Consider the following 22,163-nt stretch of genomic DNA (forward strand, 5'->3'; position numbering starts at 1 on the left):
AGACTTCAATAAATAGTGCAGAGGGAGAAAGAGAGAGGTGAGAGTTACAAAACAGCACCGAGGGAGAGAACCAAAATTTTAATTTTAATAAAGAGTGAGGCGAGAATGGAATAAAGAGTGAGAAGTATGAATAAAGCACATGGAAAAAGGGAGGCATGAGTAAAATAAAGACTGTGAGAGAGGGGGAGGTGGAGAGAACTGAGACTTCAATAAGAGTGTGAGATAGAGAAGGGAGATTTTAATAATAAGCACTGAGAAAGGGAGAGGCTAGAGTCCAAAAAGAGATCAAGATGAGACTTCAATAAAGAGCATGGAGAAAGAGGTGACAGAGAGACAGCCAGAGGGAGAGAGGCACGACTTCAACAAAGCGCAGAGACAGAGAGATGAGAATTTAAAAAACAGAGTTGAGAGACAGAAGCAAGCTTTCAATCAAGAGTGAGGAGACAGGCAAGATTTCTGAAGAACATGGAGAGAAGTGAAACTTTAATAAATAGAACAGAGAATGAGAAGCAGCAATTGAATAAAGAATGTGGAGAGAGGTGAGGGTAAATAGTGTGGACAGAGGGAGGCAAGAGCATCATAAAGAGTGCAGAGGGGATGGAAGCAAGACTTCACTAAAAAGCATAGAGTGAGTGGAGAATTCAATAAATAGCGAGAGAGTGAGGTGAGATTTCAATAGAGAGAGACAGATAGGTGTGAGTAAAGAACATGGAAGGGAGGAGGAAGAGAACAATAAAGAGCGCGGCGAGAGTTGGAGGAGGGACTTCAATAAAGAGCATGTAGAGAGAGAGAGGTGAACGTTATATAAAGAGAGAGAGAGAGGTGAGTCTTCAATCAAAAGTGGGGAGAGATGAAATAGTTAACTAAAGAGCGCAGCAAGGAAGGTGGAACTTGAATAAATAATGTAGAGAGAAAATCAACAATTGAATAAAGAATGAAGCTAAAGAGGCGTGAGTAAACAGTGTGGAAAGTGGAAGACAAGACTTCAACAAATAACACAAAAGGAGAGAGAGAGGTGAGAGTTAAAAAACAGCACTGAGAAAGAGGCCAATGTGTAATAAAGAGCACAGGAAGAGAAAGCCGTGAATAAAGAACATGGTTTCAAGTTTATGTATTAGTGTCACAAGTAGGCTTACATTAACACTGCAATGAAGTTACTGTGAAAATCCCCTAGTTGCCACACTCAGGCGCCTCTTCGGATACACTAAGGGAGAATTTAGCATGGCCAATGCACCCAACTAGCACATCTTTCAGACTGTGGGAGGAAACCACAGCACCCAGAGGAAACCCACGCAGACACGCAGAAATGTACAAACTCCACACAGATAGTGACCCAAGCCGGGAATCAAATCTGGGTTCCTGGTGCTGTGAGGCGGCAGTGCTAACCACTCTGCCACCGTGCTGTCCTGGTGCAAACAGGAGGGGGCAAGAGAAAGAACGAGAGAGAGGAGGCAAAATTTCACAAAAGGGAGTGGAGAGAGAGAGAGATGGGACTTCAAAAAACAGCAAATAGAGACAGAGGGGCAAGGCCTTGCAAACTCACTAATAAGCACAGGGAAAATGAGAATCTAGAGTTCAAAAAGAGCAGAGAGAGAGTGAGGTAAGATTTCATGAAAGAGGGAAACAGAGACACAGAGAGGGAGAAGTGAGACTTCAACATAATGCAGGGAAAGAGAACATAAGAAATAGGAGCAGGAGTAGGCCATCTAGCCCTTCGAGCCTGCCCCGCCATTCAATAAGATCATGGCTGATCTGAAGTGGATCAGTTCCACTTTCCCGCCCTCTCCCCATAACCCTTAATTCCCCTGTCTATCAGAACCCTATCTACCCGTGACTTAAATATATTTAGCGAGGCAGCCTCCACCACTTCAATGGGCAGAGAATTCCAGAGATTCACCACCCTTTGAGTGAAGAAGTTCCTCCTCAACACTGTTCTAAACTGCTCCCCCCCCCCCTTATCTTGAAGCTGTGCCCTCTTGTCCTGCTGTCCTTTCTGAGCGGGAAGAATCTCTCTACCTCTACCCTATCCATCCCTTTCATTATCTTATACGTCTCTATAAGATCCTCCCTCATCCTTCTGAACTCCAACGAGTACAGACCCAATCTATTTAGTCTCTCTTCATAGTCCAACCCCCTCATCTCTGTTATCAGCCTAGTGAACCTCCTCTGCACTCCCTCCAAGGCCAAAATATCCTTGTGCAAATGCAGCAACCAAAACTGCACACAGTACTCCAGCTGCGGTCTCAGCAGTACCCTGTACAGTTGCAGCAAGACCTCCCTGCTTTTATATTCTATCCCCCTCGCTATAAAGGCCAGCATCCCATTCACCTTCTTGATCACCTGCTGCACCTGCAGACTGGGTTTTTGCGACTCGTGCACAAGGACCCCCAGGTCCCTCTGCACCGTAGCATGCTGCAGCTTTTCGCCCTTTAAATAATAATCCCTCCTACTATTATTTCTGCCAAAGTGGATAACCTCACACTTGCTAACATTATACTCCATCTGCCAGGCCCTCACCCACTCGCTCAGCCTATCCAGATCCCTCTGCAGACTTTCCACACCCTCCGCACAATTTGCTTTTCCACTCATCTTTGTGTCACCAGCAAATTTCATTACCCTAACTCAGCCCCCTCCTCCAGATCATCTATATAAATGGTAAATAGCTGAGGCCCCAGCACCGATCCCTGCAGCACTCCACTAGTCACCAACCGCCAATCAGAATAGCATCCATTGATACCAACTCTCTCTGCCTCCTATTAGACAACCAATCCTCTATCCACGCTAACACCTTACCCCCAACTCCATGCCCCCTAACCTTCTGAAGCAACCTTTTGTGAGGCACCTTATCAAATGCCTTTTGAAAATCGAGAAACGCCACATCCACCGGTTCCCCTCTGTCTACCGCACTAGTCACATCCTCATAGAAATCCAATAAATTCGTCAAACACAACTTCCCCTTAATGAATCCGTGCTGCGTCTGCTCTATCAAACCATTCTTTTCTAGGTGCCTCGCTATTTCTTCTTTGATGACGGATTCAAGCATTTTTCCAACTACAGACATTAAACTAACCGGCTTATAATTCCCTGCCTTTTGCCTGAGGTAAGAATTCAGTAAAGAGAGCTGAGAGAGAATTGAGAGTTCAAAAAGGAGTGCTGAGAAAGCAAGGTAAGACCTCAATCAAGAGTGAGGAAAGAAGCAAGAGCTCACTAAAGAACACAGAGAGAGGCACAGACAGTGACCCAAGGCCGGAATTGAAGCTGGGTCCTTGGTGCTTAGAGGCAGCAGTGCTAACCACTGTCAGAGTTCAATAAAGCGCACATGCAGAGGCGAGAGTGCAATAAAGAGCAGGGAGAGAGAAGCAAGACTTCAATCAAGTGTGAGGAAAGAGGTGAGAATTCACTAGGGAGAGATGACAATTGAACAAACAGCAAGGAGAGGGAGAAGAGTAAGAGGGTGGAAAGAGGGAGGCAAGAATACAATGAAGAGCACAAAGAGAGGAAGGCCAGACTTTCACTAAAAAGAGTGGAGATAAGCAGGTGAGACTTCAATAAATCGCTTAGAGGGAGAGGTGACAATTGAATAGAGCGTGGAGAGGTGTGACTAGTGTGGAAAGAGTGAGGGGAGAGTTCAATAAAGAGCTCGGAGAGAGGGGCAAGGCTTCGACAAAGTGCGAGAGAGATAGAGGCAAGTTTTCAGTAAAGAGCAGGAAAGGTGTCAATTAGAGTGTAGAAAGAAGAGACAAGAGTATAATAAAGAGTGCTGAGAGGCAGAGATGAGACTGCAATAACAGCAAGTGAGAAAGGGAAGAGCCCAATAAAGAGCATGGAGAGAGAGAGGGACAAGAATTCATGAAGAGCAAGAATGGAGAGTTTGAGGCATCAATGAGTGGAGAAAGAGGTGGAAGTTCAATAAAGAGCAAAGAGAGAGCCGAGAGTTATAAAAGAGTGCAGGGTGTGCGAGAGACACAAGGGTCCAATAAAGGGTGCAGATAGAAAGGCAAGACTTCAATCAAGAGTGGGGCAACAACTGAATAAAGAATCATTGAACCCCTTCAATGCAGAAGATGGCCATTCAGCCCATTGAGTCTGCACTGACTCTCCAACAGAGCATTTTACCCAGGCCCTATACCAGTAACTCCATGGATTTATCACACTAATCCCCCTAATCTACATATCTTTGGACAGTAAGGAGACAATTTATCACGGACAATCAGCCTAACCTGCACATCTTTGGACTGTGGGAGGAAACAAGAGCACCCCGAGGAAACCCACACTGACACAGGGAGAAGGTGCAAACTCCACACAGTCATCCAAGGCTGGAATTGAAGATGGGTCCCTGGCATTGGGAGGCAGCAGTGCTAACCACTGGTGGAAAGAGTGAAGCATGTGGAAAGAGGGAGGCAAGATTACTATAAAGAGCGCAGAAAGAGTGGGAGGTGAGACTTCACTAGAGAACGTAGAGGCAGAAAGGCGAGCGTACAATAAAGAGCACAGAGGGAGAGACCAGACTTCAATAATGTTGAGAGAGGGGCAAAAGTTGAATAAAAAGCAGCTCAACATAGATGTAAGATTTCATAAAGCGTGAAGGAGGAGGGAGTTCAACAGAGAACATAGAACATAGAACACTACAGCACAAACAGGCCCTTCGGCCCACGAGTTGCGCCGATCACATCAACACCTATCTATAACCCCCAATCCCATAAAACCCCATATACTCATCCAGAAGTCTTTTAAAAGACCCCAGCGAGTTCGCCTCCACCACCACTGACGGCAGCCGATTCCATTCACTCACCACCCTCTGAGTGAAAAACTTACCCCTAACATCACTTCTGTACTTTCCTCCCCGCACCTTAAACCTGTGTCCTCTCGTAGCGACCATTTCAACCTGGGGAAATAGCCTCTGAGAATCCACCCTATCTATTCCTCTCAACATTTTATAAACCTCTATCAGGTCACCTCTCAACCTTCGTCTCTCCAGGGAAAAGAGACCCAGTTCCCTCAACCTAACTTCATAAGGCATGCCTCCCAGTCCAGGCAACATCCTTGTAAATCTCCTCTGTACCCTTTCAATAGCTTCTATATCTTTCCTATAGTGAGGCGACCAGAACTGCACACAGTACTCCAAATGAGGCCTGACAAGGGTCTTATAAAGTTGCAGCATTACCTCCCGACTCCTAAACTCAATCCCTCGATTAATGAAGGCCAGTACACCATACGCCTTCTTGACCACCTCTTCCACCTGCTAGGCCGATTTAAGAGTCCTGTGGACCCGGACCCCAAGATCCTTCTGCTCCTCAACACTACCAAGACTCCTGCCCTTGATAGTGTGCTCGTTCATCCCGTTGGTTCTGCCAAAATGGACGACTACGCATTTATCCGCGTTGAAGTCCATCTGCCACTTCTCCGCCCAGTCCTGCATCCTATTTATGTCCTGCTGCAACTTTTGCCATCCGTCCAGACCATCCACAACACCACCGACCTTCGTGTCATCAGCGAACTTACTTACCCATCCTTCCACTTCCTCATCCAGGTCATTTATGAAAATGACAAACAGCAAGGGTCCTAGAACAGATCCCTGGGGCACTCCACTGGTGACTGACCTCCATTCAGAAAAAGACCCATCCACAACCACTCTCTGCCTTCTGCAGGCAAGCCAGTTCTGGATCCACAAGGCCAAAGGCCCTTGGATCCCATGCCCTCTCACCCTCTCAAGAAGTCTTGCATGGGGGACCTTATCAAACGCCTTGCTGAAGTCCATGTACACCACGTCCACGGCACTTCCTTTGTCAATGTGTTCAGTCACATTATCGAAGAACTCAACTAGGCTCGTAAGGCACGACCTGCCCTTGACAAATCCATGCTGACTATTCCTGATCATGTCAAACCTCTCCAAATGGTCGTAAATCTTGTCCCTCAGAAGCCTTTCCATCAGCTTACCAACCACTGAGGTCAGACTCACCGGTCGGTAATTTCCCGGGCTATCTCTGTTCCCTTTCTTGAAAATAGGGACTACATCCGCAATCCTCCAATCTTCCGGAACCTCTCCCGTCACCATTGACGACGCAAAGATCATCGCCAGGGGCTCTGCAATCACTTCCCTCGCCTCCCACAGTATCCTGGGGTATATCCCATCTGGTCCCGGCGACTTATCAATCTTGATAGAATTCAAAAGTTCTAACACATCCTCCACCTTAATATCCACAAACTCAATCTTTTCCATCTGCTGCAAATCCGTAGCAAAATCTCCCAGATCAGCTTCCACCGTGAATACTGAGGCAAAGTACTCATTAAGCACCTCTGCCATTTCTTCTGGTTCCACACAGACCTTACCCCCTTCACCTTTTATAGGTCCTATCCCTTCTCTTCTCATCCTTTTACCTTTCACATATTTATAAAAGGCCTTGGGATTCTCCTTAATCTTACCCGCCAAGGTCTTCTCATGACCCCTTCTGGCTCTCCTAATTTCCCTTTTAAGCTCCTTTCTACAGTCCTTATACTCCTCAAGATCCTTAACCTCTCCTAGTTCCCTGAACCTTTTGTACACCCTCCCTTTCCTCCTGACTAGGTTCAACACAGCCTTCGTGCACCACGGTTCCCGCGACCTACCAAAACCCCCTTGTCTCATCGGAACGTTGTCACGCATAGCTCCAGACAAACATTCCTTGAATATCCGCCACCTTCCTTCGGTACTTTTCCCTAAGAACGCCTCCTTCCAGTTTATTTGTCCAAGTAACTTCCTGACTTCTTCGTATCTCCCCTTACTCCAGACAAACACCTTCCTAGCCTGCCTGATCCTATCTCGTTCCAATGCAATTGTGAAGGAGATAGAATTATGGTCACCATCCCCAAGATGCTCCCCTACCGAGAGATCCATCACCTGCCCTGGTTCATTCGCCAGTACCAGGTCAAGTACAGCCTCTCCCCTCGTAGGCTCATCCACATACTGTGTCAGGAAACCTTCCTGAACACACCTAACAAACTCCTCCCCATCCAAACCCCTTACCCTAGGGATATTCCAGTCGATGTTTGGGAAATTGAAGTCTCCCATCACGACAACTCTGTTATTAATACATTTCTCCAGAATCTGTTTCCCTATCTGCACTTCAACTTCCCTGTCATTATTGGGTGGCCTATAGAATACACCCAGCAAAGTTTTTGACCCTTTGCTGTTCGTAACTTCCACCCACAGAGACTCTGTAGATAGTCCCTCCACGGCATCCTCTTTCTCTGCAGCCATGACACTGTCACTGATCAACAGTGCCACTCCACCACCTCTTCTGCCATCCTCCCTGTCCTTCCTGAAGCATCTGAAACCTGGCACCTGAAGTACCCAGTCCTGTCCCTGAGACATCCAAGTCTCCGTAATGGCCACCACATCACAATCCCAAGCAGCAATCCACGCCCTAAGCTCATCTACCTTATTCACTACACTCCTTGCATTAAAATATATACACTTCATCCCCTCAGTCTGGGCATTTCCCTTCTCCACCCCCTGTCTAACCTCCCCCCCATACTGCCTGCGGTCCTCCCCTACCTGGGAGCTAACCTCCTCCGTCCCAGTTTCCCCATCACAGTTCCCTCCCCCAATCCTTTCTAGTTTAAGGTCCCCCCGGTAGCCTTAGCCAGTCTTCCCGCCAAGATATTAGTCCCCCTGGGATTTAAGTGCCACCCATCCTTACTGTACAGGTCCCACCTACCCCTAAAGAGGTCCCAGTGATCTAGGAACCGAAATCCCTGCCCTCTACACCAGTCCCTCAGCCACGCATTCACCCTCCACCTCATTTCATTTCTTCCCTCATTCTCCCGTGGCACAGGCAGCAATCCTGAGATGGAGAGATAAATGCTCAATACAGAGTGTTGAATGGGAGAGATGAATGTCTAATAATGAATATGGAAAGAGAAAGAGGCGAGATATCAATTAAGCGTGGGGAGGAAGTGAGTTTCAATAAACAGCAGAGAGAGAGAAAGCGAGAGCACAATACAGAGCACAGAAAGTGGTGAGCGTACAATAAAGAGCGCAGAAAAGAGAGAAAGAGAAAAGAGACTTCAATAAACAGAGCAGAGACAGAGAGGAAACTTCAATAAAGAGGGTGGAGAGATGGAGACAAGACTTCAGTAAATAACAGAGCAAGAAAAAGCAGTGGTAATTAAATAAAATGAGAGAGAGAGTCAAGACTTTAAAAAAAGAGATATTTGCCAGACTTCAATAAAGATCATGGGGGAAGGCGAGACTTCTGTCAAGGACATTGATAAGAGTCAAGAGTGAGACGAGGGGTCTATAGAAACTGCCGATGAAGAGACAGAGGGAGAGAGAGTGAAACTTCGATAAGCAGCACAGAACAAGAGGCAAGTCTTCAAGTCTCTAAGTCTCTCTTGGGGTTCAAGTCCATAGCTCCCCAAAAGTGGCCACACAAGTAGATATGATGGTAAAGAAGGCATATGACATGTTTACCTTTATTGGTCGGGGCACTGAGTACAAGAATCAGGATGTCATGTTGCAACATACAGCTCACAATGTCCAGCACCACATCAGGGCTGAAGGGCCTGTTCCTGTGCTGTACTGTACTGCTCTACTTTCTAAAGAGCTCAGTGAGGGAGAGGTGAGACTTCAATAAAAACATTCAAAATAAAGGTGAGAATTAAATAAGTGTGCGGAATTAGAGTCAAGAGTGCAATAAAGAGCAGAAAGAGGGAGGCGAGACTTCAAAAAAGAGCGTGCAAAAGAGCGGAGAGAATAGCAAGACATCAGTAAAGACCATGGAGAGACAAGATTTCAAATAACGAGCGAGAAAAACAGGTGAGAGTTAATAAAAAGCGAGGGAGGTGAAACTTCAAAATAGAGAGAGAGATCGAGGTGTGGAGAGGAGGCGGCGAGATTTCAGTAAATAGCACAGAGAGACAGAGAGAAAGAGGCAAGACTTCAATAAAGAGATTGGCGAGACTTCAATAAAGATCACAGAGAGTAAGGCAAGACTTCAATAGAAAGCCAGAGTGTGCATGAGTGGACATAGTGGTTAGCACTGCTGCCTCACAGCACCAGGGACCCATGTTTGATTATCGCCTTTGGATAATTGTCTGTGTGGAGTTTGGACTTTCTCCCCGTGTCTTGGGTTTCCTCCGGGTATTCGAAAGCCTTTGAAAGTCCAAATATATCACATCCACTGGCTCCCCCTCATCAACTTTATTTATTAGATCTTCAACAAATTCCAGATTTGTCAAACATGATTTCTTCAACACACCCTTCCACTGCTATCCTCTGTCTTCTTTGACCGAGCCAGTTTTGAATCCACCTTGCCAGCTCACCTCTGATCTGTTGCGACTTCACCTTCTGCACCAGTGTGCCATGAGGGACCTTGTCAAAGGCCTTACTGAAGTCCATGTAGACAACATCCACTGCCCTACCCTCATCAATCATCTTCACCACTTCCTCGAAAAATTCGATCAGCTTTGTGAGTCACAACCTCCCCTTCACAAAACCATGTTGCCTCTCACTAATACATCCACTCATTTCCAAGTGGTAATAAATCCTGTCTCAAAGAATCCTCTCCAATAATTTCCGTACCACTGATGTAAGGCTCACTGGCCTGTAATTACCTGGATTATTCTTGCTACCCTTCTTAAACAAAGGAACAACAGTGGCTATTCCCCACCCTCTGGGACCTCCCCTGTAGCCAGTGAGGGTACAAAGATTTCTCTCAAGGCCCCAACAATTTCCTCCCTTGCCTCTCTCAGTATTCTGGGGTATATCCCATCAGGCCCTGGGGACTTCTCTACCTTAATGTTTCTCAAGAACCCTGATACCTTCTCCTTTTTGATCTCAACATGACTCAAACCATCTACACACCCTTTCCCAGACTCATCATCCATCAAGTCCTTCCCTTTGGTGAATACTGATGCAAAGTACTCATTTAATACCTCACCCATTTCCTCCGGCTCCACACATAAATTTTCTCCCCTGTCCTTGAGTGGGCTAAACTTCTCCCTGCCTATCCTCTTGCTCTTTATATATGTATAAAAAGCCTTGGAATTTTCCTTAATCCTGCTGGCCAATGCTTTTTCATGATCTCTTTTAGCCCTACTTGCTCAAGTTTCTTTCCACTTTCCTTGTATTCCACACTTGCTTCATGTGTTCCCAGCCTCCTAGCTTTGACAAATCCTTCCTTTTTTGCTTTGACCAGGCTCACAATATCTCTCGTTATCCAAGGTTCCCAAAACTTGCCATACTTATCCTTCATCCTTACAGGAATGTGCTGGCCCTGAATCCCTATCAACTTACACTTGAAAGCCTCCCACAATGCAGATGTTGATTTGCCCTCAAACACCTGCCCCCAATCTCCATTCTTCAGTTCCTGCCTCATTTTGTCGTAATTAACCTTCCCCCAGTTTAGCACCTTAACTTGAGGACTACACTTATCTTCATCCATTAGTATCTTAAAGCTTACTGAATTAAGGTCACCGTTCCCGAAATCGGCCACCTGGCTGGGCTCATTCCCCAATATCAGGTCCAGAATGGCCCCTTCCCTCGTTGTTTCAAGAAGCCCTCCTGGATGCTCATTACAACTCTGCCCCATCCACGCTCCTAGCACTAAGTGAGTCCCAGTCAATATAAGGGGAGTTAAAATCTCCCACCAGTACAACCCTGTTATTTTTACACCTTGCCAAAATCTGCCTACATATCTGTTCCTCCAACTCCCGCTGGCAGTTGGGTGGTCTATAGTAAACCCCCAACATTGTGAATACGCCCTTCCTATTCCTGGGCTCCACCCATTTTGCCTGTATGAACTATACAATCATGGTTGATCTTGGGTTTCAACTCCATTTCCCTGCTTGCTCCTCATATCCCTTACTCTCCTCAGGGACTAGAAATCTGTCTATCCCAACTTCAAATATATTCAACCATAGAGCATTCATAACCTTTTAGGGTGGAGAATTACAAAAACTCAACCCTTTGAGTAAATAAATTTCATAAGAACGTAAGGAGAAGTAAGCCATCTAGCCCCTCGAGCCTGCCCCGCCATTCAATAAGATCATGGCTGATCTTAAGTGGATCAGTTCCACTTTCCCGCTTTCTCCCCATAACCCTTAATTCCCTCGTCTATCAGAAACCTATCTACCTGTGACTTAAATATATTCAGTGAGGTAGCCACTTCAACGGGCAGAGAATTCCAGAGACTCACTACCCTTTGAGTGAAGAAGTTCCTCCTCAACTCCGATCTAAAGTGCCCCCCCCACCTTATTTTGAAGGCTGTGCCCTCCAGTCCTGCTATCCTTTCTAAGTATGAAGAATCTCTCTACCTCTACCCTATCTATCCCCTTCATTATCTTATTTGTCTCTGTAAGATCCCCCCTCAGCCTTCTAAACTCCTACGAGTACAGACCCAGTCTATTTCTCCTCATATCCATCCTAAACAATCATGATTTTATCCTGCGACTCCCTTTAGACAATCAGGCAACAATCTCCCAGCATTTACCCTGTCAAACCCCTTCAGAATCTTGTAGATTTTAATGAAATCGCCTCTCAATCTCCAAAACTCCAGAGAATGTCAACCCAATTTACTCAGCCTCTTATCATAGGGCATTCCAGGGTCCAATCTAAAGAATCTTCACTGTACCGTCTCCAATGCAATTATTTCCTTCCCTCAATGTGGAGACCAGAGCTGCTCATAACGTTCCAGCTGTGCTCTCATTGAAAACTTTAACTGTAGCAACACTTACTTATTTTTGTACTCCAATCCCTCTGCAATAAAGGCAAACACAGCATTTATCTTCCTAATTGCTCACTGCATCTACGTGCTAATCATCTGCATCCCTTGTGAAGTCTTCTTGAACATCAACACTTAGAAGTGTCTCATGTTGTGAAGTTAGAGTTTGTAAAATTGTAAAAAATTGTAGAAGTGCTAAGAGTTGTAAAATTGTCTGTTTAAAAGGTGGTTTAGTTTTCTTCATTACTAAAGAGACAGGTGCAAGAAGTACACAGAGGGACCCAAGACCCAGAGAAACACTGTATTGCTAGGCTAGACAGACCTGCCTAGACAACAGGTTGTTTTTAAATTTTAGCCAATCAGTACACAGCCTCCAGTTATGTTTGCTAGAGCAGCGCAGTGGACTTGAAGAATCGTCCCCAATACATTTGTTCAACGTGTCTGCTATCTCTTCAATCCCCATGATAATTTCACCTGTGTCTGCATCTAGAGGACAAATTTTTTTTTAGCTACTCTCTTCCTTTTTACCTACTGATAAAAGTTTTTACAATCTGTCTTTATATCTCTGGCTACTTTACTCTCATTCTACCCCTTCAATTCTTATCAACAATTTGGTGGCCCTTTGCTGGTTTCTAAAACACTCACAATTCCTTAGATTTCCTTCTGTTTCATTCTAAAAATGGAAGGTGGCAACCTTAACTCTGAGTGGACCAAGGATTTATCTTTCTTGCTCAGTTACTGTTCTTCAGTGAAATGTATTTTTGGGGAACATTTGAAATCGATTATTTAGTCTCCTGCACGGGGAGCATGATGCAGTCTCCTGTACTGGGAGGGGTGGGAGTAGTCTCCTGTACCGGGAGCAGGGGGGGCAGTCTCGTGTACCGGGAGTGGGATGCAGTCTCCTGTACCGTGCATATATTTCTTTACCTGTATCTTTGAGCAGGTCATTAGTTCCTTGAGCTTATTGATTTCACTGACGACTGTAACTTCGGACCCACTATGCGTCCGACTCCCATATTCTGTGCAATGTAAAAACCCAAGCATTAATAACAGTAGCAGGAGATTACATGCCTGGGTGAAATTGCAGAGCTAAGCTACCTTCCATTGGAAATAATTAAACTGAAGGAAGATTTACTTTTACAGTAGTTGCTGTTTATGGGTTCCTCCTGCACATCAATTTTTAAGTTCATTTGATGAAAATGTACAGATTGTGCCAGTTCTAAGATTAGTTCAGGACAGAAGTTCCTATGGGAAGGAATCAATATATGTGGCTTTGTGCATTTGGTAATCAGCTGGAATGGCAAGAAGGTTTCTCAGCCCAGATTCTCACTGTCTGTCGATGAAGATACCAGTTTAGCAATGTGATTGGGTTACCCGTTGAGACGATTTGGTCATAATCACATGTAGTTTCTGAGGGCTTGCTGTCTGTCAATTTGCTGCCTCCATGAAAACAATGAATACATTTCAAAAGTTCTAAATTGTCAGGAAAGTAGTTTTAGGATGTCTTTAAATTCTGAAATAGAAGACATCAATAAAAGTTGAGTCTGCGGACACTAAAGGGCGGTGCTCAGGAAACTATCGGGATTGTATTAACATATCGATGTCTGCAGCCAAGGATCCCACAATGGAAGGGACTATCTGAAATCAGAGTGGGAGTGCAAAATCTGGAACTACTGATACGCTATATACAATGAGACATCCATCAACACTGTGAAAAACGATACTCTGGCTACACTGCTTCAGATTTTAGCATTGACAACGCACCTAACCAGCATGTCTTTCAGATTGTGGGAGGAAACCGGAGCACCTGGAGGAATAGAACATAGAACATTACAGCGCAGAACAGGCCCTTCGGCCCACGATGTTGCGCCGACCAGTTAAAAAACAATGATCCTCTAACCTAAACCAAACCCTTACCATCCATAAACCTATCCACGGATCTCTTAAACGCCCCCAAACTAGGCGCATTTACAACTGCAGCAGGCAGGGCATTCCAATCCCTCACCACCCTCTGGGTAAAGAACCTACCCCTGACATCTGTCCTATATCTACCACCCCTTAATTTAAAGCAATGCCCCCTCGTGCTAGCTTTCTCCATCCGAGGAAAAAGGCTATCACTGTCCACCCTATCCAAACCTCTGATCATCTTATATGTTTCAATAAGGTCCCCTCGCAGCCGCCTTCTTTCTAATGAAAACAACCTCAAATTCCTCAGTCTCTTCTCATAGGACCTTCCCTCCATACCAGGCAACATCCTGGTAAACCTCCTCTGCACCCTCTCCAAAGCCTCCACATCCTTCCTATAATGTGGGGACCAGAACTGCACACAATACTCCAAGTGCAGACGCACCAGAGTTTTGTACAGTTGCAACATGACGCTGCGGCTCTTAAATTCAATCCCCCTACCAATAAACGCCAAGACACCGTATGCCTTCCTAACAACCCTATCTACTTGATTCCCAACTTTCAGGGATCTATGTACACATACACCTAGATCCCTCTGTTCATCCACACTATTCAGAGTCCTACTGTTAGCCCTATACTCTACACATCCATTATTCCTGCCAATGAGGGGAGAACAGACAGACAGTGACCCAACCCGGAAGTCGAACCCAGGTGCCTGGTGCTGTGAGGAAGCAATGCTAACCACTGGGCCACCATAGTACTTAATATAATTCCACTCATATTACCCGATATTTAATATAATTCCTTCCGTATCACCCAATATTTAATACAATTCCACCCATACTACCCGATGATTAATTTCACTTATATTACCCAGTATTTAATATAATTCCACCCAATATTACCCAGTATTTAATATAAATTCCACCTGTTTTACCCGGTATTTGTGAGGTTATCCACTTTGGTAGAAATAATAGGAGGAGGGATTATTATTTAAAGGGTAAAAAGCTGCAGCATGCGACGGTGCAGAGGGACCTGGGGGTCCTTGTGCACGAGTCGCAAAAACCCAGTCTGCAGGTGCAGCAGGTGATCAAGAAGGCGAATGGGATGCTGGCCTTTATAGCGAGGGGGATAGAATATAAAAGCAGGGAGGTCTTGCTGCAACTGTACAGGGTACTGGTGAGGCTGCAGCTGGAGTACTGTGTGCAGTTTTGGTCGCCGCACTTGCACAAGGATATTTTGGCCTTGGAGGGAGTGCAGAGGAGGTTCACTAGGCTGATACCGGAGATGAGGGGATTAGCCTATGAAGAAAGATTGAATAGACTGGGTCTGTACTCGCAGTTTAGAAGGCTGAGGGGGGAATCTTATAGAAACATATAAGATAATGAAGGGGCTAGATAGGGTAGAGGTAGAGAGATTCTTCACGCTTAGAAAGATAACAGAACTAGAGGGCACAGCCTCAAAATAAGGGGGTGGAGTTTAAATCAGAGTTGAGGAGAAACTTCTTCACTCAAAGGGTGATGAGTCTCTGGAATTCTCTGCCCATTGAAGTGGTGGAGGCTACCTCGTTGAATATATTTATGTCACGGGTAGATAGGTTTCTGATAGACAAGGGAATTAAGGGTTATGGGGAGAAAGCGGGAAAGTGGAACTGATCCACTTCAGATCAGCCATGATCTTATTGAATGGCGGGGCAGGCTCGAGGGGCTAGATGGCCTACTCCCGCTCCTATTTCTTATGTTCTTATTTCTTATTTAATGTAATTCCACCCGTATTACCCAGTATTTAATAGAATTCCACCCGTATTACCCAGCATTTAATATAATTCCACGCGTATTACCCAGTATTTAATATAATCCCACCCATACTACCCGGTACTTAACATAATTCCACCTATAATTCCCAGTTTTTAATATAATTCCACCCGTATTAGCCAGTATTTAATATAATTGCACCCGTATTAGCCAATATTTAATATAATTCGACCTGTATTACCCAGTATTTAATATAATTCTACCCATATTACCCAGTATTTAATATAATCCCACCCATACTACCCGGTACTTAACATAATTCCACCTATAATTCCCAGTTTTTATTCATAGAATATAGAACACTATATTACCCAAATATATTACACAAACAGGCCCTTTGGCCCACATGTTGCGCCGATCTCAGCTATACCTACCAAGCCATAGAACTATCTGTAACTCCCAATCTCATTAAATCTCATGTACTCATCCAGAAGTCTTTTAAAAGACCCCAACGAGTTCGCCTCTACCACTACCGACGGCAGCCGATTCCACTCACTCACCACCTTCTGAGTGAAAAACTTACCCCTAACATCTCCTGCGAACTTGCTTCCCAGCACCTTAAACCTGTGTCCTCTTGTAGCGACCATTTCAGCCCTGGGAAATAGCCTCCGAGAATCCACCCTATCTATTCCTCTCAACATCTTATAAACCTCTATCAGGTCGCCTCTCAACCTTCGTCTCTCCAGGGAGAAGAGCCCTACCTCCCTCAACCTAAGGCATGCCTCCCAATCCAGGCAACATTCTTGTAAATCTCCTCTGCACCCTCTCAATAGCTTCCACATCCTTCCTGTAGTGAAGCGACCAGAACTGTGCACAGTACTCCAAGTGGGGCCTGACAAGGGTCTTATAAAGTTGCAGCATTACCTCCCGACTCCTAAACTCCATCCCTCGATTAATGAAGGCCAGTACACCATACGCCTTCTTGACCACATCCTCCAACTGTGAGTCCGATTTAAGAGTCCTATGGACCCAGACCCCCACCCCTAGATCCCTCTGCTCTTCAACACAGCTAAGACTCCTACCCTTGATATTGTACTCCTGCATCCCACTGTTCCTACCAAAATGGACCACTACACATTGAAGTCCATCTGCCACTTCTCTGCCCAGTCTTGCATCCTATCTATGTCACGCTGCAATATAATTCCACCCGTATTACCCAGTATATAATTCCACCCATATTACCCAGTATTTAATATAATTCCACCCATATTATCCAGTATTTAATATAATTCCACCCGTAATCCCTGCACTATCCAGTATTGTTTTTAATATTAGATCTTTGATACCTGAAAAACTTTTTCTTGCTCTCAGTCCAGCAGCTGATGACTGGCCGCTGCCAGATCTAAGCGAGGAAGCATCAATCTAAAAATGAGAAACAGTAAAAATGTGAACTTTTGCGATTTTGAACAGCTGCACAGCTGCAACAGATTCCATTTCAGGCTATGATGGGGAGGGTGGGAACGGCATTTCAAGCCTGGAGGGGCTGATAAACACTATGTGGGTTGGAGGGCAGAGACTTTGGGGCAAAGACATTTTTGGTACCGGGGAGGGTGTAGTGGGAAATGGTCCTTGGGGACTCCACAAGGTGGGGGTTGAGGGAAGACACAGTTTGGGGTCCCCAGTCTGTGGGCTGGGGTGGGGATATGTTTTCTCCCTCACTGAGATTATGGCTGCTCTGTAGCTCAACTCCTCCTTCCCACATTTACTTGATAGAACCTGACATCCTTACACAACAATCAGCCACCATATTAAATCTGAATAGATACACCAGTATACATAACGTTTCGGGAGTAGGAACAAGAGGCCATTCAGCTCCTCCAGTCTGCTCTGCCAGTTATTTGCATCATGGCTGATTTGTATCTTAATTCAATCAACCCCCTGGGTGCCATAAGCATGAATACCATTTTTAACAAAAACTGATCACTTTAGTTTGAAATTTCAATTGACTGCCAAAGCCGACAGTCTGAATATAGGAGAGTATTGCAAATTCCCAGTGTTCTTTGTGTGATTAAGTGCTTCCTGAATTCACTCCTGAACAACCTTGCTTTGAGATTATGCCACCCTTGCTCTGGACTCCCCCGACCAGAGAAAATAGTTTCTTGCTATGTTTTTTATTAAATCTCTTATCATTTTAAACAACTTCATTTGTTTAGTCCTCCACTGTCTAGACTCAAGTGATGGAGAATAGATGATATTGACCTTTCAAAGACCGGAAGCTTCTGGATTACTAGATTGCATCCAATGGAGCTTTTCTATTGATAAAGCTTCCTCTCTTCTGCATTAACAAGTTGGCCGTCTATAACTATTCCTCAAAAATCAGACACTGCTCCAGACTCAGCAGCAGAAGCAAACTTGCACAATCCTTACGCGTTTCAGTGCATATTTCTCCAAGTTCAGCAGCTTTCTCCGGTTGGCAAGTATGGTTTCTCGCTCTTTCTTCTCTGTGCTGTATGATTTCTCCAGAGCATCCAACTCGATCTTTACACAGTGGAAAAAAAAAGCATTCAAAAGCTTAACATGGCTGAAGGTAGCACTTCAAATATTTAATACATATAGCTAGAGGAGGGAAGTTAGGGCAATTGACGTACATATTATTAAAGGATAGAGGAAAGAGTAAGTGTAGTTTTACTCTGTATCTAACCCCGCGCTGTACCTGTCCTGGGAGTAATTGATGGGGGACAGTGTAGAGGGAGATTTACTCTGTATCTAACCCCATGCTGTTCCTGTCCTGGGAGTAATTGATGGGGAATAGTGTAGAGGGAGATTTACTCTAGGGCCCATACTTATTCTCTGGCAACACAGGATCAAATCTGACCACAGCAGCTGGTGGAATTTAAATGCAATTAATAAATCTGGAATTGAAAGCTAGTCTCAGTAATGGTGACTATGGAACTGTCATCAATTCTTATGAAAACCCATCTGGTTCATTCATATTCTTTAGCGAAGGAAATCTGCCATCCTTACCCAGTCTGGCCTCCACGGGACTCCAGATCCACAGCAATGTGGTTGGCACTTAAATGCCCTCAGAAATGGCTGTGCAGGACACTCAGTTCAAGGGCGATTAGGAATGGGCAACAAATGCTGGTCCAGTCAGTGATACCCACATCCCATGAACAAATAATCTAGGCTAATCTTGGCGCTGTTGGATTTCTGGTCCTTACCCACATGTTCTTCCTGGCTTCTGCAGCTTCTCGAGATACCTGAGCTAATGCAGTTAGCTCAGCTTTGTGTGCATCAACGATCGCACTGAAGCTATCCACTCTCTGAGGAATGTACGCTGCATCCTGCAAACATGAAGTCGATGTATAAAGTTTGTAGCAATAAACAAAGATTCCCAGTAATTCAGGGCCCATGCATGGTTCTAACACAAATCTCCACTTTCACACCTGTAGGGTCCCTACTTTCACAAACAGAGGGAGTGATTCCCCCATCCAGCTGCACTAATTCCAGCAGGGCCCAGTGTGCGGGATCCCTGCTGGGTGTCCCGGCCGTTGTAAATCGGCGGGGAAGCGCATAAATAATGGAGAATTTCCCTCACCCCACCACTGGAATGAATGGGGGCAATCGGGGGACCCCAGAGGGTGGGATGGCAGGGGTGGTACCCCTGGGCATGGGCACCTTGGCAGTGCCAGCCTTCATCCTGTGGCACTGCCCCAGGGAGCACCTTGGCACTGCCCACCAGGCATGAAGCAATGTCAAGGGTGCAGGGTCTATGGGGGGTTGGGCCTAGTGGGCAGGGTAACTGGTGGGGGTTCCCGCTGCCACTCTGCAAAGGGATTAGTGGAAGATTAAGGGAGGCCAGCAATAGGGGCTGGCCATTGGGGTGGGATCGGGGCATCAGTCTGTTGGGGGGGGTGTGGGTTTAAGACTGCAGGGGTTGGTACTTCTTGATTAGGCTTTTGAGGCACCTTGTCAAACATCTTCTGGAAGTCCAGATATACCACATCCACAGGTTCCCCACTATCCATCTTGCTGGTTATGTCCTCAAAGAACTCAAGCAAGTTAGTCAAGCATGACGTTCCCTTCATTAAACCGTGCTGACAATGGCGGATTGAGCTTTGCTTTTCCAAACATTCATTCATCTCCTTAATGACTGATTCCAGCAACTTCCCCACCACAGAGGTCAAGCTAACCCGCCTGTAGTTTCCTACTTTTTGCCTCTCTCCCTTTTTGAATAGGGGCTTCACATTAACATGTTCCCAATCCACAGGGACTTTACCGGAATCCCAGGAATTTTGAAATATCACAACCAATGCATCCACTATCTCTGTTGCCACTTCCTTTAATACCCTAGAGTGCAGGTCATCAAGTCCTGGAGACTTATCTGCCTTTAATCACATTAGTTTATTCAATATCTTCTCCCATGTGGTGGTTATTGCACCAGGTTCCTCTGCATTAACGACAGTTTTTGGAAAATCTTCACTATTCTCTGCCATGAAGACAGAGGCAAAATATTGGTTTAGTGCCTCTGCCATCTCAGTGTTCCTCATTAATACCTCACCAGTATTGTCCTGTAAAGGATCATCATTTACTTTAGCTATTCTCTTCCTCTTTATATACTTACTGAAGCTTTTAGTATCTATATTTATGTTTTCTGCTAGTTTCCTTTTGCAGTTCATTTAGTTCTTTTGATTCTATTTTTAGTAGCCTTTTGCTGAACCTTAAAGTTCTCCCAGTCCTCCAGCTTATAGAATCATAGGCCATTCGACCCATCGAGTCTGCATCAACCACAATCCCATCCAGGCCCCATCCCCATACCCCACTGCATTTACCCTAGCTAGTCCCCCTGACACTAAGAGACAACTTAGCATGGCCAATCCACCTAACTCGCACATCTTTGGACTGTGGGAGGAAACCCACGCAAACACGGTAATTGAACCCGAGTCCCTGGAGCTGTGAGGCAGCAGTGCTAACCACTGTGCCATCGTGCTGCCCCTAGATTGCCAGTGGATTTTGCAGTTTGGTATGCCCTAGTTTTTGCCTTTATTTCCTCTTTGACTTCACAGTGGCTAGCACTGTTAAGAACATAAGAACATAAGAAACAGGAGCAGGAGTAGGCCATCTAGTTCTTCGAGCCTGCCCCGCCATTCAATAAGATCATGGCTGATCTGAAGTGGATCAGTTCCACTTTCCTGCTTTCTCCCCATAACAACAGGCAGAGAATTCCAGAGATCCACCACCCTTTGAGTAAAGAAGTTCCTCCTCAACTCTGTTCTAAGCTGCCCGCCCCTTATCTTAAGGCTGTGCCCTCTAGTCCTGCTGTCCTTTCTGAGTGGGAAGAATCTCTCTACCTCTATCCTATCCATCCCCTTCATTATCTTATACGTCTCTATAAGATCCCCCCTCATCCTTCTAAACTCCAACGAGTACAGACCCAGTCTATTTAGTCTCTCTTCATAGTCTAACCTCCTCATCTCCGGTATCAGCCTAGTGAACCTCCTCTGCACTCCCTCCAAGGCCAATATATCCTTGCGTAAGTGCGGCAACCAAAACTGCACACAGTACTCCAGCTGCGGTCTCAGCAGTACCCTGTACAGTTGCAGCAAAACCTCCCTGCTTTTATATTCTATCCCCCTCGCTATAAAGGCCAGCATCCCATTCGCCTTCTTGACCACCTGCTGCACCTGCAGACTGGGTTTTTGCGACTCATGCACAAAGACCCCCAGGTCCCTCTGCACTGTAGCACGCTGCAGCTTTTCACCCTTTAAATAGTAATCCCTCCTACTATTATTCCTGCCAAAGTGGATAACGTCACACTTGCTAACATTGTACTCCATCTGCCAGGTCCTCACCCACTCGCTCACCCTATCCAGATCCCTCTGCAGACTTTCCACACACAATTTGCTTTTCCGCTCATCTTTGTGTCATCAGCAAATTTCGTCACCCTACACTCAGCCCCCTCCTCCAGATCATCTATATAAATGGTAAATAGCTGAGGCCCCAGCACCAATCCCTGCAGCACTCCACTAGTCACCAACCTCAAAGAGACCCAGGTTCAATTCCCTGTTTGAGTCACTGTCTGTTTGGAATTTGCATGTTCTCCTCATGTCTGCATGGGTTTCCTCCAGGTGCTCCGATTTCCTCCCATAGTCCAAAAATGTGCAGGTTAGGTGGATTAGCCATGCTAAATTGACCTTAGTCTCAGGGGGATTAGCGGGGTAAAACTCTAGTATGGCACACTGTCTTCTCTCGCACAATTTGAAAATCTAGCATGCTGTGATCACTCTTTCCAAGAGGACCTTTAACAACAAAACTATTTATAAACCCACCTTCATTGCATAAAGTAAATCTAAAATAGCCTGCTCCCTTGTTAGCTCCATAACACATTGCTCTAAGAAACAATCCCTCACACGCGATTACCTTTGCCAATTTGATTAATCCAATCAGTATGCATGTTAAAATCAGCCACGATTACCATTGTGCCTTTCTCACAAGCCTTCATTATTTCTTGGTTTATACTATGCCCCACTTTGGAAGCATTGCTCGGGGGCCTGTAAATTACTCTTACCAAGATATTTTTTCCTTTGTTTTTTATTTCTACCCAGATCAATTCAACACGTTCACCCTTAGTGCCAATGTCATTTCTTAATACAGCCTTAGTATCATCTTTAACCAAAAAAGCAACTCAACTTCCTATTCCATCCTGTCTATCCTTCCGGAATACTGAGTACCCTTGAACATTCCTCCTCCAACCACGTTTCAGTAATCCCCACCAAATCATACCCATTTATTTGTACTGTCA

The 22,163-nt window shown here is 45.3% G+C and overlaps 1 protein-coding gene across 1 annotated transcript in view; it reads right to left on the reverse strand.

Moving 5' to 3' along the window:
- LOC145358354 (coiled-coil domain-containing protein 183-like) overlaps positions 1 to 22,163 on the reverse strand; it is a 95,222-nt gene that overhangs the window by 42,462 nt on the left and 30,597 nt on the right. The window contains exons 6-9 of the mRNA XM_080212311.1: positions 18,583 to 18,705; positions 17,789 to 17,899; positions 16,708 to 16,783; positions 12,630 to 12,721 (exon numbers count right to left, since the gene is read on the reverse strand). Coding sequence (XP_080068437.1) covers positions 12,630 to 12,721; positions 16,708 to 16,783; positions 17,789 to 17,899; positions 18,583 to 18,705 — 402 coding nt within the window. The remainder of the gene's footprint in view (positions 1 to 12,629; positions 12,722 to 16,707; positions 16,784 to 17,788; positions 17,900 to 18,582; positions 18,706 to 22,163) is intronic.

Source organism: Carcharhinus amblyrhynchos, chromosome 25 (assembly GCF_965287045.1).
Source record: "Carcharhinus amblyrhynchos chromosome 25, sCarAmb.v2.hapA, whole genome shotgun sequence".
In the NCBI taxonomy this organism is placed as follows: domain Eukaryota; kingdom Metazoa; phylum Chordata; class Chondrichthyes; order Carcharhiniformes; family Carcharhinidae; genus Carcharhinus; species Carcharhinus amblyrhynchos.